Source organism: Pezoporus occidentalis, unplaced genomic scaffold (genome assembly GCF_034315485.1).
Source record: "Pezoporus occidentalis ecotype Australia unplaced genomic scaffold, CSIRO_AGI_Poc_V1 ctg158, whole genome shotgun sequence".
NCBI lineage: Eukaryota > Metazoa > Chordata > Aves > Psittaciformes > Psittacidae > Pezoporus > Pezoporus occidentalis.
The window spans coordinates 1,894,758-1,911,550 of NW_026913404.1; the positions used below are offsets into that span (position 1 = coordinate 1,894,758).

Here is a 16,793-nt window from a genome sequence, read left to right on the forward strand (position 1 = left end):
TTCTGGGATGCACTGAGGTATCCCCAGGGGGCACTGGAGTGGCATGGGAAAGGTCTGGGAAGTACTGGGGTGTCCATGGAGGGCATTGAGGCAATTCTGGGAGGCACTGGGATGGCCATGCCTGACACTGGGTTGATTCTGGGAAGTTATGGGGTGCACTGTGAAGCTCTCGGAGGCACTGGGCTGTCCCTGGGTGACACTGGGGGGCACCGAGCTGTCCCAGGCATGCATTCAGGTATTCCCAGAGGGCCCTGGGAAGCACCGGGATGTCGCTGGGGGGGGCTCTGGGATGCAATGGGATGCATCGGGCCCCGTGCGGACACACAGGGGCGCTGCGGGACCCAGCTCCGGCCCCGCGCTGTTGCCAGGCAACGCCTGACGACGCCTGCGCATGCGGATTGCGGAGGCCTCGCCGGCGAAGACTACATCTCCCAGCAGGCCGTGCGGCTTTGTCCCGCCGTGCCTCGCCGCAGCGGGTCAGAGTTCGGGTTCGAGTGCCGGTGCTGGCGGGGGATCGCGCGCCATGGCGGAGGCAGCAGCGGCCTCCCGTCCGCCGCCGGACGTGGACAGCGATGAGTGCCTCCGCGAGTACAGGCACCTCTTCAGTCCCGACATCCTGGCGTCAGTGCCCGGCCATGGGGGCGACGGGGGGGCAGTGCTGCGGCCGGCGCGCCGCTCGAGGCCGCCTCGGCCAGAGACCGGGCCCGGCGCTCGGCTCTGACCGTGCCTTTGTTCCCGCAGGGGCCAGGTCGCGTTCATCACCGGCGGCGGGTCGGGCATTGGCTTCCGCATCGCAGAGATCTTCATGAGGTGCGGCGTGACCGGGGAGGGCTCCCCGGGCTTCCTCGCCCTGAGGCGGGAGGGGTGTGCCGCTGGCCCTGGGGGCTGCGGGGCCCCGGTTCCCGCTCTGCTGCGCTGGGAGTCCCCCTCTTCGAGTCCCGCGGGCTCGGAGGAGCAGCGGTTCTTCCAGGGCCTCACGACACCGCTCACCGGCCGAGCCCCTGGTAACCCCGGGCCGGCGGTCAAGGTGGCTTAGCAGGCAGCCCTGCGAGGTCCTCACCCGCCCTTCTTCGCAGGCACGGCTGCCGGACTGTCATTGCAAGCCGGAACCTGCAGCGGGTGGTGGAGGTGAGTCTGGGACACAGAGCGAAAGGGAGAGCTGGGAATGCCTTGGGTAAGGCAACAGAAGAAATGGCTTATGGTGGGGTCCCACCGGTGTACGCGAGCCTGGAGGAGGCCACAGAGATGCTGCAAAGGCTGGAGCAGCTGTGCTCTGGAGCCAGGCTGAGAGAGCTGGGCTGGTTCAGCCTGGAGAAGAGAAGGCTCCTTAAGGGGAGACCTTAGAGCAGCTCCAGTGCCTAAAGGGGCTACAAGAAACTGGAGAGGGACTTTGGACAAGGGTCTGTAGGGAAAGGACAATGGGGAATGGCTTTACCCTGACAGAGGGGAGACTGAGATGAGCTCTTAGGCAGAAGCTCTTCCCTGTGAGGGTGCTGAGGCGCTGGCACAGGGTGCCCAGAGAAGCTGTGGCTGCCCCATCCCTGGCAGTGTTCAAGGCCAGGTTGGGTGGGGCTTGGAGCAACCTGGTCTGGTGGAAGGTGTCCCTGCCCATGGCAGAGGGTTGGAACTGGATGAGCTTTAAGGTCCGTCCAACCCAAACCAGTCTGGGATTCTGTGATGTCCTGGCTCTAAGTGCCTCAGTAACAGCAGTGATGAGAGGTGGGTGCAGGTTTAGGGGAGGTTGCAACCACAACGTCTCACAGTAGAGCTTGGTTAATTGTGGAACTTGGTACCTTCCCCCGCCAGCTTTAGGGATGTCTGTTCCAGATACCACATTATCTTTCTGTTGATGGGACAGAAAGAAACAAACTGTGGGGAAGGTTTGTCAGCAGGGGAGTGGCAGGGCCCAAGGTCAAACTTGAATCTCAGCTCTGAGTAGGAGAAGAACCCCATGCCAAGGGATCTGTGTGTTGAGGTGGGTATGCTGAGCCCCAGCATCTCAGTTCTCTTGTGTTTGGGGGTGAAAATGCAGGTCTGGAACATGCTGACTGAAGAAGCTGAATTCAACTATTTCTGCCTGGGGCAACTGAACAGAGCAAACACCCACCCTGGTGTGTCTGACCCCAGCTGGAGTCTGGCTGGTCACAGTTTCTGCTCCTCACCATGGTTTGTGCTCTGGTCTCAGACTGAAAGCAGCCTGACACAAGAGAGCTTTGTGGTTGCGTGCGTGAACTTCACTGCAGTATAACAAAGATCAAACCCTGCACCTGGGGGTGAGCTGGCATGACCCAGCTGCCTCCCAGACATGGCTTGCTGTCATTCCACATTCCCTCATGCTCATGTGCGAGAAAACAAGCTGCAAAGTTCAGCAGCTTTCCAGTCCTCAGGGGCTGGATTTTTTGGAGTACACAGGGACTGCTTGCCCAGGCTCTTGGCGTACATGTGGGTTGGTTGGTGCTCAAAGCTTCCCACAGAAGGGCCTGACAAGCCCAGGCAGGAACACAGAGCATCACTGGGTGTTGTGTGGGGTTGCTGCTGAGTTCAGGGTCCCCTGTGCTGAATTAGCCAGGGGGAAACATGTTCTTAATGGGCACCTTGGGGTGGCAGAGGCTGAGCTGCAGAGCTGGCCTGAGCTGCCTTTGGGGCAGACACCCTGGTAACTGCTGCTCTGCCCTTTTGCCTACTGACATATTTTGAATGTAAAGGTTACTTGTGTCTGGCTCATGCCTTGTTGGGGTTCAGCCATTGTACCTGCCCTGCAGAGATGTTGCTCTGGGTGTGCTGTGTCGATGCAGGGTCATGTAGGTATCTGGGCTTAGTGAGCTGTGGCCCAGAGGCAGCCTGGTGTTTGGGAGGAGCGGTAGGAGCTTTCTCAGCTACCTCAGGGCTTTAGCTGGAGGGTGATGCTGTGCTGGAGCTGTGTTTGGGCAGGTCTGTCACCTGCCTGCAGCGTTTGCTGTGTGCTGACCGCGATGTGGCTCCTGCTTGACTTCTTGCTCTGGGACTAATGCCTGCTGAAGGGAGTCCCAGAAAGGATCTCAGGTCTCTTCCTGTTTTGCAGGCCTCCAAGAAGCTGGTGGCAGCCACAGGCCAGCAGTGCCTGCCTCTGTCCATCGATGTCAGGCAGCCCCAAACCATCGTGGCAGCAGTGGATGAAGCACTTAGAGAGTTCAAGCAGATTGACATCCTCATCAATGGTGAGTTGCTGCAGTGGCTGGGGGAGATTTGGTACGGGCTCCCTGCCAGGAAAGGCATTTCCTGCCCCTGGAGCTGGTCCTGACTGTGTCCTGGCTGCTTGTTCTTCAGGTGCTGCAGGAAACTTCCTGTGCCCAGCCAGTGCCCTGTCCTTCAATGCCTTCAAGACTGTGATAGATATCGACACCATTGGCACCTTCAACACCTCCAAAGTCCTCTTTGAGAAGTATTTCCATGTAAGTGGAACCAGGGCCAGAGGACTTGGTGGAGGGGCTCCTGTAGGCAGGGGGTTAGTGTCAAACAAACCATGCTTTGCTCCTGAGAAATTGAGGGAAGCGTGGAGGGCAAAAGGGAGCACAGCACCCATGTACCCAGGGCTGTGCTGCTGCCACCCACCCTGCTCAGCCCCAGTCTGTTCCCTCACAGGGACTGGGAATCCCGCTTGTCCCTACCCCTGGAACTTTAACAGTTGTGGCACCTTCCCGTGCTTTGCCACATGCTGGGGAAGAAGCTGTGATCTGCTCCTTTTCCAGCTCCTCTGCTTTCCCGTGGCCTTTGCTTATTCCCTGCATCTCCCTGCTCTCTGGAGAGTCCCCACTGGGTGCCCTAGCTCAGTCAGACCAGGTGGGCAGTGCTGCCCAATGATGCCTCAGCAGTGCAGAGCTGGCAGTGCCAGCCCAGCTCTTGTCCCACTGCTCTTACATGAGAGCACTTGTGCAGCTCCCAGCCTAACACCACGTCTCCTTTCCTTCCTCAGGACCACGGTGGAGTCATTGTCAACATCACTGCAACACTGAGCTACCGAGGGCAGGCCCTGCAGGTGCATGCTGGTACTGCTAAGGCTGCCATAGGTACCTAAGCACTCCTTGCTGGGGCTCTGAGCTGTGTGGGGCCAGTAAGGAAGCCAGTTCTTCACAAATATTGGGGTGGGAAGACATCCTTGGGAGAGGTGAATATGAATTGGTGTGGCTACTACATGCCTGATTTTGGGATGAGGCTCTTCTCTCCCTCAGGGCTCTTCTGGGGCCCTTTGCTCTTGGCCAGTCTTCTGTGTCCTCCAAACGTTACTGGAATGGCTCTGCTCTCCTTTCTCAGTCCTGTTGTGATCCCTTCCCAGATGCCATGACCCGTCACCTTGCTGTGGAGTGGGGACCCAACAACATCCGAGTGAACAGCCTGGCACCGGGCCCCATTACCGGCACTGAGGGCTACCGGCGGCTTGGTGAGGGCAACGTGGGGCTCCTGTCTTTGCCTTTGTGATGGCTTCCTGGCATCTGCTTGGGAGGGGACTGAGGGACCACCAGGGCTGTGCAGCTCATGGGGCTGTTGCTGCTGAGCACGGCTGCCCTGTGCCTGCACTGGTGTGTCCCTTATGGGGGGCAGTCCTCCCTGCATCCTCGGTACCTCGCAGGGCACTGATTTTAGTCCGTCAAACATCAGCTTTCTGAGCTTTGATGACACGATGTAACGTGCTCAGCCCAGCCAGCTGCCCTGCCTGATGGTTGCAGTCCATCAGTGGAGTGCTGGTTCAGCCCTGGAGGCTGGAAAGGCTCTACAAGGTCCTGTCTTGAGCTCACTGTGCAGTACAAACCCCACTGCTGGGTTTGAGCTCCCCTCGTTTAACTCTCTACTCAGGCCTTTGGCCCTGGGATGTCCCCAGGGCTGTGCCAGGATCTCACCAGGTTCCCTGGACTCTTGGCAAGCCGCATGCAGTGTTTGGCAGCAGTGGTGGTGGGCTGGTGGGCCTGTGATCGAGGCTGACGTCTCCCTCTCCTAGGTGGGAAGTTTGCTGAGGAAGCAAGCCATTTCGACACGATACCCCTGCAGCGTGCAGGGAACAAGACGGAGATTGCCCACAGCACGCTGTACCTGGCGAGCCCCCTCTCCTCCTATGTGACAGGCACCACCCTGGTTGTGGATGGTGGGAGCTGGCTGACCTCTGCCAACAGCTTCCCTGCCTTGCTGGGTATTGCTTCATCCTCTGCTAAACTCTAGGTGATGTGCATTTCCCCCTCCATGGGACTAGAGCAGGCCCTCTGTCACAAACCCTGTTGCCCCATGGTATACACGGGGTACAACTGCTCTTGCAGTGGGTACGGTATTACCTTCTGCAGGTGTCCTGGTTGTCCCAGGCTCTGCCCCTCCTGAGGCACATACTGTGTTGGGGAAGAGGAAGGTTCTGGGTATTGGGGTCTGTGGGTGAGGGCAGCCAGCACAGCTCTCAGTTTGGCAGTGCTTGTTCTCAAACCTTCCTCTGCCTTTGGGATGGAAGAAAAGGGTCACACGCCATGGTGTGGTCAGAGCAGGCACAGAGCAAATGGAGAACATCTCTGCATCCTCATGGACAGTCCCTAGGGATGAGGTGGGAAGGGCAGGTGACCTGGCTGGGTTTTTCCTCTGAGCCGGCAGTTGACATGGTACCCCTTGTTCTGCTGGAGGATGCTTGTCTGGACACTGCTGTGTGTCCCCTGAAGTGATAGGGTGTTCCTTTTCTGTGTCCCACCAGCAGGATTGGGTACAGAGAGTCCTGACAGCCTCTGCCTCCCTTTTCCTTCCTTCCTTGCATGAGCTACTGCAGCATGTTGTGTGTCACTGCCTGTGTCTGCAGAGGTGGGAAGGAAGCTGGTGCTTCCTGGGAGAGGGGTCTCCTTCCTTCCCCTCTCTCTCTGCCGGTGCTGCCCCATGAGCAGGGCAGGACTGTACCCATCTCCATGCTGTCTTGCAGATTTCTGGGCTGCAGGAGCAAACAAAAATCACTGATGGACAGCCTGAGACTGACCGATGGACAGGAACAGGACTGAACGCTGCTGTGCTGGGACACCTCGGGGTGCTGGCTCCCCAGTGGAGCTGATGGCAGGTGCGGGGTGATGCTGCTGATCCTGCATCAGCTGGGAGGCGGGAGCCCCAGCAGTGCTGTGGGGAGCAAGCCCACCCTTCACCCCACCATTCTGTGCCATTACTTCCCTCTGTGCTGATGTGGCTGAGGGTGCAGGGACAGCACAGGGTGAGTGGGCTGTGTTCCAAGTTGTTCTCCTGACTTTTCCCATGTCCCAGGCAGTGCCTCCCATGGATTATCCATCTTCCTCTTCTGTCCTCCATCTCAGCCTGAGAGCTGCCCAGGACCCCCAACAGCAGCTTCTTTTGGGGCCTGGGGTTCAGTTCAGCCCTGGGGCCAGCTCGGCATGGCAGGAGGAGCTGGTGGCTCTGGGAGGGGAAACAAGGGCCAGGCTGGCCCCTGGCAGCCGGAGTCTGACATAGGGCAGTGGTCCCCAGAGGCTGCCATGGATGGTGGATGCAGGAGCAGAGGTAGTGTGAGGTCACATCCCATTGGAGCTGGCTCTAGCTGCTGTGGGTCATGGCAGTTATCTCTTGGGAGCCTGAGGTCTCCAGTTGTCTGTCTGGCACCCATCTGTCTGTCACGCCAGTGTCAGGCTGTCTCCTTCCTCCACAGGGACACTATAGCTGAGGGTCAATCAAGGGCTAGATGAAATCCTCTCCTTCCCTAGCAGGGTGCTGAGCTACCGAGTGGCTGGAGCTCAGCCCGTGTCTGGTGCCAGCACCTGGGGGGGGGGACACACTGTTGTGTGCAGCAGTCTGATGCTGCTTGACAGCAGTTTTTAAGCTTATCCTGAATTCCATGAAGCTTTTCCTACTTGATTGTTTCCTACTTCATTGTAGACTTGCCAGGTTTTGCTCCTTCCTCCAGGCCATGAATAAAGAACTTCCACCCTGAGCTGTGATGCCTCTCATCAGTTTGACTGTGCCAGGGGATGATCCTGAAGGTTTGGCTGCTGGAAGCTTGGGAATGCTTCTTCTCCTTGTCTTGTGAGGCAGCAGCATCAGGAGCTTTAGGAGTCTTTGGTCAGAGCATTGCTGCAGTAGCTTGCTGCTGCATGAGCAAAGCCTGCACGTGTGCCCTGCCATGCTGGCTGATCCTGCTGCTCCAAACTGGGCCCTGAGGGAGGGTGGAAAACTTGTTCCCATTAGCAGAGTCTTGTGTGGTCCCAGTGCTGCAGGACAGAGGTGCTGAGAAGACTTGGGGGGGGGACGACTCGCTGACCCTGTCAGAAGAGATGGGGATGTGGTGCTTGAACTGAGGTCCTTTGCCTGGGTGTCTTCTGGGGCTTGCCTCCAGCCACAATATGCCTCTTCCCAGGTATCAGGATGAGTATTTTCTACTGGAGAAGGTACGGGTTTGATGTTTGTTGGTCCCTGCTGCAGTCTCCTGCTCTCAGGTTCCAGGAGGGTCCGCGTACAGACCCGTGCCTTGTTGAACCACACACAAGTGAGGTGGGGACTGTCCCCGCGTGCAGGAGAAGCTGTGGTCCCTCGGAGAGGCCTTAGCTTTAGGCACACCCTGACAGCCCCTCAGCGTGGGGCACATCGAGGCACATCCCGGGGGCAGGGTCAGCCCGAGCTGGGTGGTGCAGAACTGCCGCTAACGGGCTGGGGACGCCAGCAGCCACGCGAGTAAAACCGGGGGGCTTGGGCAGCCTGGGGACAGAGGCTGCCGGGGCGGGGCGCTAGGGGGGCCGCTGCCCCCCGGTGCACGGTTACCCCCTGCAGAGGGGTGCGGAGGCTCCCCCCCCCCCCCCCCCAGCCAGTGCCCCGTGCCCGCGGGGGTGGGAAAGGGCAGCACGTGCAAGCGCCCCGCGCGCGCCGGACGGAGGGAAGGGGCGTGACCCCCGCGCGGCCTCGCTCTGCCGTCAGGGCGGGTGGGCGGGGCCTCGGCTCAGGCAGGCGGGTTACGTCACCGTCCGCTGGCCGCCGCTGCGGCGGCGGTGCCGGCTGGATCTGGGGGTTCTCTGCGGGCTGCCGTAGAGCGGCGGCGCGGGCGGGCGAGCGGGCGGGCTGGCTGTTTCTCGGCGCCGCCGCCTCCTCACCTGACCGCGGGGAGCAACCGCGTTCCCAGGCGCTCGGGGCCGTCCCTCCCGCCGGGCGGAGCGGGGCTGTCCCTGGTGGCGGCGGGGTGGAGCAGGGCTGTCCCCGGTGGCGGTGCTGCGGGCGGGGCCGGCGCCGGCTCGCACAAAGCCTTGCGCCCGGGAGCGGGCGGAGCTATCGGCATCACCGCCCCGGTACCGGCAGCGCCGCGCCGGGCGGCCGCGATGTGAGCGGGTGATGGCTGCGGGGCATGGCCGCGGGGCAGCAGCGGCGGGGCGGGCGGCGGCGGGCGCTGAGCGCCGCCGATGAAAATGGAGCCGCATCCGCCGGCGGCCGTGCCCGAGCCCCCGTTCCCCCGGGGGCCGTGGCGAGACGGGCCGAGCCCGGAGCTGGAGCTAGAGCTAGAACCGGAGCTGGGCCTCTGGGCACCTGAGGCCGCTGAGCCCGCCCTGGGGCCACCGCCGTGGTCCCCGCAGGAGCTGGGGGGCTGCCCCGATGAGACCCCGGCCCGGCCCGAGGAGGAGCCGCGCCTCCGCCCCGTCTTCGACGCCCTGGACCGCGATGGCGACGGCTTCGTGCGGGTGGAGGAGTTCATCCAATTCGCCACGGCCTACGGTGCTGAGCAGGTGAGGCCGCGCCACCGGGGCACCGTCCCGGGCCCGCCCTGGCGCGGGCAAGGCCGCCTCCCGCATCTGCCCACCCGGGGACCGGGTGCTGTGCCTCTGGTTGGTGTAACCCGGCGGAGCCTCCCTGGGGCCGTCGGTAGACCCGTGTGTGCCTGAGGGGCAGCTCGTGACCACGTCGAGCCTCGGGAGAGCGGGTCATGAGGGAGAGCAGTGTCCGTGTCCCGGTGAAGGGCATGTGCGGGCTTCAAGGGGTGCGGGAGACACGGAGGGAGCTGGACAGAACCGATTTTCCAGGTCCCAATCCGCTTGGAGCAGCATCCCAGCGATGCCGCTGTGCGCCCGCATCCCCTCTCTTTGTTCTCCATCAGTACCACATTGAGGTGTGAGCAGCTCCAGCGTCTGAGGGACCAGAAGCTGCATCCCGGGATCGGCTACTTTCCCCCGGCGTGGCCTTGCTGTCCCCACGCTGGGTGTGCGGTACCTTGCTTACCCCGGGTCTGTGTTTTTTCCCCTTCTTTCTGCTGCTTTCGATCACGGTGAGCTTGTGTTTCCTTGCACCGGATCAGATGTGATGTAATTTGAAGCTGCCTGGTATGACCCAAAATGGAGCGAGCTCCAGCAGCATACCAGGGAATGGGAATGGATTTGTGCACGGTTTGTTGGCCTATGCTGATGTCTCTACAAGAAAAAAATATTTACTCTTTTAATGCGTTCAGGTATTGGGAAGTTCCTGTGTGCTCACCCGGGAGATCTGCCTTAATTCTTCAGCTGAGGCTGCTGGGCACGTATTAAAGTGGCATGACAAAGCAAATCATCATGTGTGAAGGAGTGTTTTGGTGGAGGAAGGGCTTTTCATCTCTGTCCTCATAGTGAAAATGCTTCTTAAAGATAAAACAGAGGCATTTCTTATAGAAAATGGCTCTATAAAGTGCAGATGTGTAACTTCTCTGCCAAATTCCTGCTGTGGATCATTTACTGCCTAACCGTGTGGTTAACCAGGTAGCGTAATGGCACCGGGGAGTGTTACAAGATCATCTCAGCAGCGTGCTGCTGCATCTGCGGGGTGGGAGAACCTTTATTCGGTGTAAAGCCTCTGACTTGCATCTTCCTGCTGCGGTCCAGGCGCTCCCTGCATTCCCCCCTTGCTCTTGCTGGCAGAGAAAACAGGAGGTTGTGTCACTCCATGGATGCTCACGGACCCCGGGTGCGATGGCCATGGCTCTGGGGCATGGTGGGAGCTGGCCAGGCGGCTCTTTGCCTCAGTGCGCCTATCCCTTGATGTGGAGAAGGCCAAGTGCATGGGAAGCAGGATGTCCAGGGAGGGTTTGTGTCGCTAAGAGCTGCCTGTTCGCGTGGGCCCCACTTAGCAGTGGCTGTCTGTAGGCTCCTCGCCTTGGCTGTCCCTCTGAAGTGGCTTGTTCCTTCCCGCTGAGCACAGCTACCAGCGACGCTGTCTCTGCTGAAATACTTTATGCTTTTTAGATGCATTTATCTCCAGCAAGAGGCTTTTATAACTAACTCCCAGCATGCAGAACTGTGTCTCTGTACAGCAAGTGCTGAGCACCCTAGTGAGGGTGATGTGGCAGCAGCCGAGCCAACAGGTAACACAGGCAGCTTAGGGAGTGCAGCCAGGTTCCTTTTGCATAGCCCGTCAATGGAGAAGAAGTAATAGTTGGGCTTCCTCTGCATGCAAGAGGGGTTATTAGGAGCCTGCAGCTTAGATAAGCATGAGGGCACACTGAGTGTGAGGGAGGAGGGGGTTGTGGTGGGCTCTGTGAGCTCCCAGCAGACATGCAGAGTAATAAAAGGGGATGTTCTGGCGAAGTTTCTTGACCTGTTTTGTGTTAAGCAGATGTAACTTGGGCCAAAAGGAGGTCTTTTGGAAAATGGAAGCCCAGCTTGGGTGAAAGTTAAGGGATAGGAGTGTCACTGGGTCAGTGAAATGATGTTGAGGCAACTAAAAGGAATCTTCAGGGTGCTGCAGTCAAAGGTTTTAGTACATCTGGAACTGGGAAGCTTGAAAGAGAGGTTCCTGGGTTGGATGGCTCAAGAAGGTGTTGGGTAGCAGTCGGCTGGGAGTTGTTAATGAGGAGCAAATTCCAGCCCTCTTACTATCAAGGAGGTACCTGCTTCCTTCCTTTCTGCCTCCTTCCTCCCTGTTTCTGGGTGTGTGCATGGAAGGTATGCATGGGGTGGTGGGGGGGTGGAAAGCTACATTTAAGCAGAGCAAATCATCAGCTGGTTCATACGAGGGCTGGAGGGCTGAGGAAGGCTCATGTGTGTGTAACCACATGTACCAGGGAGCTGGAGAGCAGCAAGTGTTGTCTTAGCGTTCAGTAAAACACCAGCAGCATTTATGGGCTACTGAGCTCAGCGCTGTCGGATTACTTGGCTGAAACAATTATTAGCTAAATGTCAAAGGAAAGAGGCCAGCTGGCATTTATTCCCTAAAAATGACATGACTGTGAATCCCTTAGGATGGGGTTTTCAGTTTGCATGATGAAAATAATGCGTAGAGCAACGGGGGGGGGGGGGGGGGGGGGGAGGGGGTGGGCTTGATTTGGAATTTGGGTTGGGGTTTTTTTGATTAAGTAGCTTGAGTAGTTGAAAGACTGCCTTAAGGCATTTCATGGCTGGGGTATGTATCAGTGGTGCAGTGCTGGCATGGGCTAGAAGAGATCGAGGCATGGAAATCTAAAGCTGGTTTGTTCTTCTCCGAAGTGATAAAAGTTGATAGGGACTGGGGCTCTCCATGGTAAAAGGTGTATGGGAAGGATGATGCCCAGGTCCCAGCAGTGAGGTGACACCCTAAATAGGGGTGAGCTTGAGCGAGGATGATACAGCCATGTGGAGGTCCTCCAGCACTCTGTAATGGGGGTGTTTGGTAGACACTGACCATTGTGTTGCTTGGAAAGCTTGCTAGGACCTGTTGTACTTGTAAACAAGATGTGGGGTAGAAAAGCCTTGAAGCCAACTTTACTTTGGATGTGGAGCATCTGGACCGCTCATGAGTAGCATGTGAGGCAGCTTCTAATGGTGTTGTATTGTCATAGAATCACAGAATCCCAGACTGGTTTGGGTTGGAAGGGACCTTAAAGCTCACCCAGTTCCAAGCCCCTGCCATGGGCAGGGACACCTTCCACTAGACCAAGTTGCTCCAAGCCCCATCCACCTGGCCTGGGATGGGGCATTTTTGCTGTCTCCTTTTCTTCCTCTTTATTGCCACACTCCAGCAAGGAAGGGATGCTCCCTTGGAGCTCTGTGCATGCTGCAGCAATGAAGGGGATCCCTCTGGCTGGTACCAAAGCCTGCAGTAAGGTTGGTTAGGCAGGGAGCTGGGAAGTAGAGGCACACTTAACATAACTTTCATGTCGCCTCATAAAGCAAGGAGGGTTGTGTCTTGCAGTTCTGTGGGTTATGCAGAATGTAAGGCTGTTGTACAGTGATTTTAAACCAGCAAATCGATGGTTTGTCTCACCTGTTGTATGGTTGCACCATGTCTGTCCCACTGGTGACAGAGGCAGAGCCTTTTCTCACAAGATTGTTGCTCTAGAAATGCAGGGTTGGGGCAGAGGAGCACCAAATGTTTGTTAAGGCATAAGCAGAGGCTGCGCTGCTGGCATCTTGGGGTTTCCCTCCCTGGTTTTGTTCTTCTTTAGCTCTAGAAGACAACTGGGGTGGAAGAGCCTCTTGCACCGCTTGATCTCACTGCTCCACTAAGTAGAAGTCCCAGAGTTTGTGTAACTTACTTTCAAGCACCCCGAGCTCTACAACATCTCTGTGCTCTCACAGAGAACTTCAGCCCTATTTTTTCTCTTGATGAGCAGGTCAAGCTTCATTTCAATGTGAGTTGTTTTGCTTGCTTGAACGTTTACATCCTTTCAGTATCTGTCCTTGACTATAAGCCTTCATCTCCGTATTCAGCTTTTGATCGGGTTTGTTGTGCTTTCCTCCCACCACCTTTTCAGCTTCTTGTAGTGAGTGAGTGCCCAGCCTGAGCTGAGTGCTGCAGAACTCACATTTTGGGAGTAGCAGGTATTGCTCCAGGCAGCACCTGCAAAGAGTCCTGGGCTTTAGTTTTAGTTGGACTTGATCTTAAAGGTCTTTTCCAACCTAGTGGATTCCATGACTCTTAAACCACAGCTCTTTAGTGCCTTCCCCTTCTCAGTGAATTCAGGCTTGCTTTTCCAGCTCACCTCTGATGGATCCCTTGGGAACTGTGCACATACCCTGGCTCAAATGCTTCTTACCTCCAGTGTAGTTCTCTCAGAGTTGCTGACATTGCATCTGATCTTGGACACCCTCCCTATTCCCCTCAGTCTTCTCCCACTTCCCTGTGAAATCTAACAGTTTGGATCTCTGTCATAAGGCAACCTCAATTCTTATTTATATTTTGGAGGGCTCTTGCACCCTTTGAGCAGAGGAAATGCTGGCTTTGCTTATAAAGAGATTTCTAAAATTATCCTGCATGGATTCGCAGGCTGTGTCAATGTGAGTAAAGCTTAAATTATGTCCAACTGTGTTGCTGCTGCTGCTGTACATTATTGGGGTTTTAGCTGCTGTTAAACTTTGGTGTCCACTCTGGTCAAGTGCCTAAAGAGGCTCCAAGAAACCTGGAGAGGGGCTTTGGACAAGGGCCTGCAGGGACAGGCCAAGGGGGAATGGCTTTAACCTGACAGAGGGGAGACTGAGATGAGCTCTTAGGCAGAAGCTCTTCCCTGTGAGGGTGCTGAGGCGCTGGCACAGGGTGCCCAGAGAAGCTGTGGCTGCCCCATCCCTGGCAGTGTTCAAGGCCAGGTTGGATGGGGCTTGGAGCAACCTGGTCTGGTGGAAGGTGTCCCTGCCCGTGGCAGGGGGTTGGGACTGGAGGAGCTTTAAGGTCCCTTCCAACCCAAACCATCCCATTGGGAGCAGAGCTGGGCTTGCAGCAGGGCAGTGCTGTGGGTGTGCGAGGGTGAGCGTGCCTGTGGACACAGCGCGTGTTTTGGGAGAGGAACGCATCTGAAATATTTTGCTTGTTTTGACCGAGAGCCCAGCTCTTCACCGCAGGAATTCCCGGTGGAGCTGCTATTCCTTTTGCTGGTTCCTGGCCCATCCTCACCTTGCAGCCTGGGCTGGTTTGGCCGGGTGCAGCCGCAGCTTGGCTGCTTCTGTCCTCCTCCCCCTTCAAAGGGTGGTTTACTGTCACTAATAACACATCCGTATTCTGCGGGAGCTTGAGGACGGGAACTTTTCTTTTTCCCTCGGGGAGGAAAACGCTCCCAAGGCAACGTATTGCATGCGGTGTATTTTGGGCAGGGTGGTTGCTGCTCAGCTGAAAATGGAATTTGCAAAGTTTATTCGTTTGTAAACGTCCCAAAGACTCCTATAAAGAGATGATTTCTCTGCTCCCGGGTTTTTCCTTTTCCTGCTATGTTTTGGCTCTGAGCTTCTTGAAGGCATTCCTTCCCGGAATGGCTGGGAAGGGTTTGGAGCGTCTCATACCACAAACAGATCTTTCTGATGATGCTTGCGGCCATAATCAGATTGAGGGCTTATCCCTCTGGATGCAGCCTGGCAGGACTGTGAATACTCAAAGGCACGGTTTGTCTGCACGGGCTGGGAGGGTAATTTTATCCCAGCTACCAGTTTATTTAAGAAACCCTTTTGTTCTTCCTCTCTCCTTCATGTTGAGAATACAGCTATTGCTGATGTATTTTAATTACAGGCTTTGGTACAAGTTAGATGTGCTCCTCTGGACTGTGAGATCATTTCTGCAAATAAAGAAACATTCTCCCCTCTCCATCACCCAGGAGAAAGAAAAAGCATCAGTTCGACCTTTGTAGAGTTGGCAAATGCTGGGAGCAAAGGGACAAACCTGGGATTTCCAGGGAAGCAGGGTATGGACGTGGCACTTCCCAGCTGTGAGGGCAGTTTGTGCTGGGCGAGTGCTGCCAAAGGCTGGGTCAGGAGCCATGGCAGGGGAAATGGACCCCTCTAAAGGCTCTCGGTGTGTGTATGTGTAGTTATTTGTTAAAAATGCTTGCAAAGGCTTTTTCCTGCAGCTGGGGGGTTTATGCAATAAAAATGCTTCTGAAGTTTTGCTTAATGTTTGCCACCTGGTGTGGGGCTGGTCTCCATAAGATAGAGATTGATTCACAGGAGGTTCTCCCTTCTCAGGAGCAGGAGGTATTTTCTGACTAATAATGGTTGGATTGGGGTCATCGTAATTAGCCAACTGGAATATGGTACTGCACCACGACACAGTGATTCAGCTCTTTCGGAGTGGTTTTGACCTGGTATTGCTTACAATGAAGGCTCCCAGAGCATATCAAGAGTCGCTTGGATCATGGTGGAACTCAATGCAGCCAGTAATTGACAGTCATTACAATGATTGCCTACAGAATTTTTCTCTGTTTTATTCTTGCTTTGACTTTGGTATGCTGCTCATTGTCAGATGAGATCCACTCAGAGCCCAGCACCTTCTTTTCTTTCTTTATGGCTTTTGATTTTTTGCAAAACAAATGGTTTCCCATTAGCTGTGGGCTCCGGCCCTTCTTGGGCAGTGTGAGCTGCTTCACTGGGCCACCCTTGCCTTCCCCTCTCTCTTGGGACAATGGGTTCCCAGCCCTGAAAGCCACTGGTACAGTCCCTGTGGGAGCAGTCAGTGGAATGAACAAACCCAGCTCTCAGCCCTCCCTCATAGGGCAGCCTTCCTAGTCCTTTGATGTGGCTGCCCCATCCCTGGCAGTGTTCAAAGCCGGGTTGGACGGGGCTTGGAGCAACCTGGTCTAGTGGAAGGTGTCCCTGTCCCTGAGCTTTAAGGTCTCTTCCAACCCAAACCAGTCTGGGATTCTGTGACTGGTTCCTCCATGTGAGCTTGGATTGGGCAATGCCAGCCTTTCCCTCTGCTTGTTTGCATAACTTGGACACCCATGGAGAATGCAACTAAAATCCTGCCAGGCTGGTTTTGGTGAGCTTCTCCATAGCAGCAGCAGGGCTTCACCAGTGGTTCATTGTATCTGGTGTGCTGTGGTTGGGGAGCACGGTGCTGGTAAGGACGGGGGATTGGACTAGATGATCTTTCGAGGTCCCTTCCAATCTAGCATACTGTGTGATACTGTGTGACATGGCAGAAAGCGAGCTCCAACAACTTGAAGCTTAAAGTGCCATCTGACTCATCAGGTCTGACCATGAGCTGTCATGAGATGAGTAGGATTAGGTGGTGATTTGAGGTCTTGCTACTGTGTTCACGTTGTGAAATGTGCCTGTGTCCTTGGGGAATTGTGCATTTTGTAGTTCCAGTGACTTTTGCATGGCTCCCACATGCCAGAAGCATTTTTACCTCCTCTTGGACTACAGTGTGTGTTCCCGGTGCTGTGCTAAGCTTTCTGGAGCTGTTCTCCTGATGTTCTCCTGATGGTGCTTTTTGGGAACATCTGCACTGCAGCTGCTCACTTAACCAGCCAAACCAAGTCTGCAAGACAGTTGTACCACTGTGGTGCTTCAAGTCCAGCAGACCCCCCCAAAGCCTTCATTGTCCACCATAAAAGCATTGTGTCTTTCATTCTTCTCAAACTAATCTTTGACAGGATGCTTCTGCCTGGAGGAGGTCAGTGCTGAGCCGTACTGTAGTGCTGCTGGTGGCAGTGGCTGCGCTGGCCTGTGCATGATGCAGGTGGAGGCAGGTCCACGCATGGCCAGGTTGCATGATGATGGTAAAGCATGAGTGGCACGATGCTGAAGGCTGGTGCTTGCCCCTGCTGCTGCTGAGCTGGAGGTCCAGGTCTGAGGCTTCCCAGTGGAGACAGGAATTCCATCAAGCACAGTGGGAGAGACATCGTGGGTTTCATAAAGCTGAAAAATCACTTAATAGCTTCTTAATATCTTTGTGTGTTTCTGCTTGATAGCAGGAAGACACCCACAGGCTCAAAAGGAGCTCATCCTCCATACGAGTAGGGTAGGTCACAGCTAATATCAGTGGTACCTGACATGAACCTTGTTTGGGGAAACCAAGGAATATCCCTGAAGATGTAATGGGGCAGTGGAAATGCCAGCTTGGGCTTTCTGTGCTGCTCCAAGTTGGACAAGTCATCTCTTATTCCCAAACTT

The 16,793-nt window shown here is 56.1% G+C and overlaps 2 protein-coding genes across 4 annotated transcripts in view; both read left to right on the forward strand.

The window, feature by feature from the left end:
- Positions 1-321: 321 nt before the first annotated feature.
- Positions 322-6,928, forward strand: DECR2 (2,4-dienoyl-CoA reductase 2). 2 transcript variants are annotated; one of them, XM_062611954.1, is made up of 9 exons: positions 322-621; positions 742-810; positions 1,077-1,128; positions 3,062-3,197; positions 3,307-3,431; positions 3,953-4,046; positions 4,313-4,417; positions 4,973-5,161; positions 5,921-6,928. In XM_062611954.1, exons 1-9 carry the CDS (start codon positions 392-394, stop codon positions 5,953-5,955), a joined length of 1,035 nt encoding a protein of 344 aa, XP_062467938.1. In that variant the 5' UTR covers positions 322-391; the 3' UTR covers positions 5,956-6,928. The 2 variants fall into 2 exon arrangements, with proteins under 2 accessions (XP_062467938.1, XP_062467939.1); XM_062611955.1 differs by having other exon boundaries at positions 324-621; positions 4,973-5,190.
- A 1,240-nt stretch (positions 6,929-8,168) lies between these two features.
- Positions 8,169-16,793, forward strand: part of RAB11FIP3 (RAB11 family interacting protein 3) — a 77,206-nt gene continuing 68,581 nt past the window's right edge. The window contains exon 1 of one of the 2 annotated variants that reach the window (XM_062611942.1): positions 8,169-8,702. In XM_062611942.1, the coding sequence (XP_062467926.1) occupies positions 8,382-8,702 (321 nt within the window). In that variant the 5' untranslated portion in view covers positions 8,169-8,381. The remainder of the gene's footprint in view (positions 8,703-16,793) is intronic. The other variant, XM_062611943.1, reaches the window with a different exon arrangement.

Coding starts and splice junctions, on each gene's coding strand:
- DECR2 (XM_062611954.1), top strand. CDS start 392: ATGCGGATTGCGGAGGCCTCGCCGGCGAAGACTACATCTCCCAGCAGG. Junction 3,432..3,952: donor TCTTTGAGAAGTATTTCCAT/GTAAGTGGAACC, acceptor TTCCTTCCTCAG/GACCACGGTGGAGTCATTGT. Junction 4,418..4,972: donor TGAGGGCTACCGGCGGCTTG/GTGAGGGCAACG, acceptor TCCCTCTCCTAG/GTGGGAAGTTTGCTGAGGAA.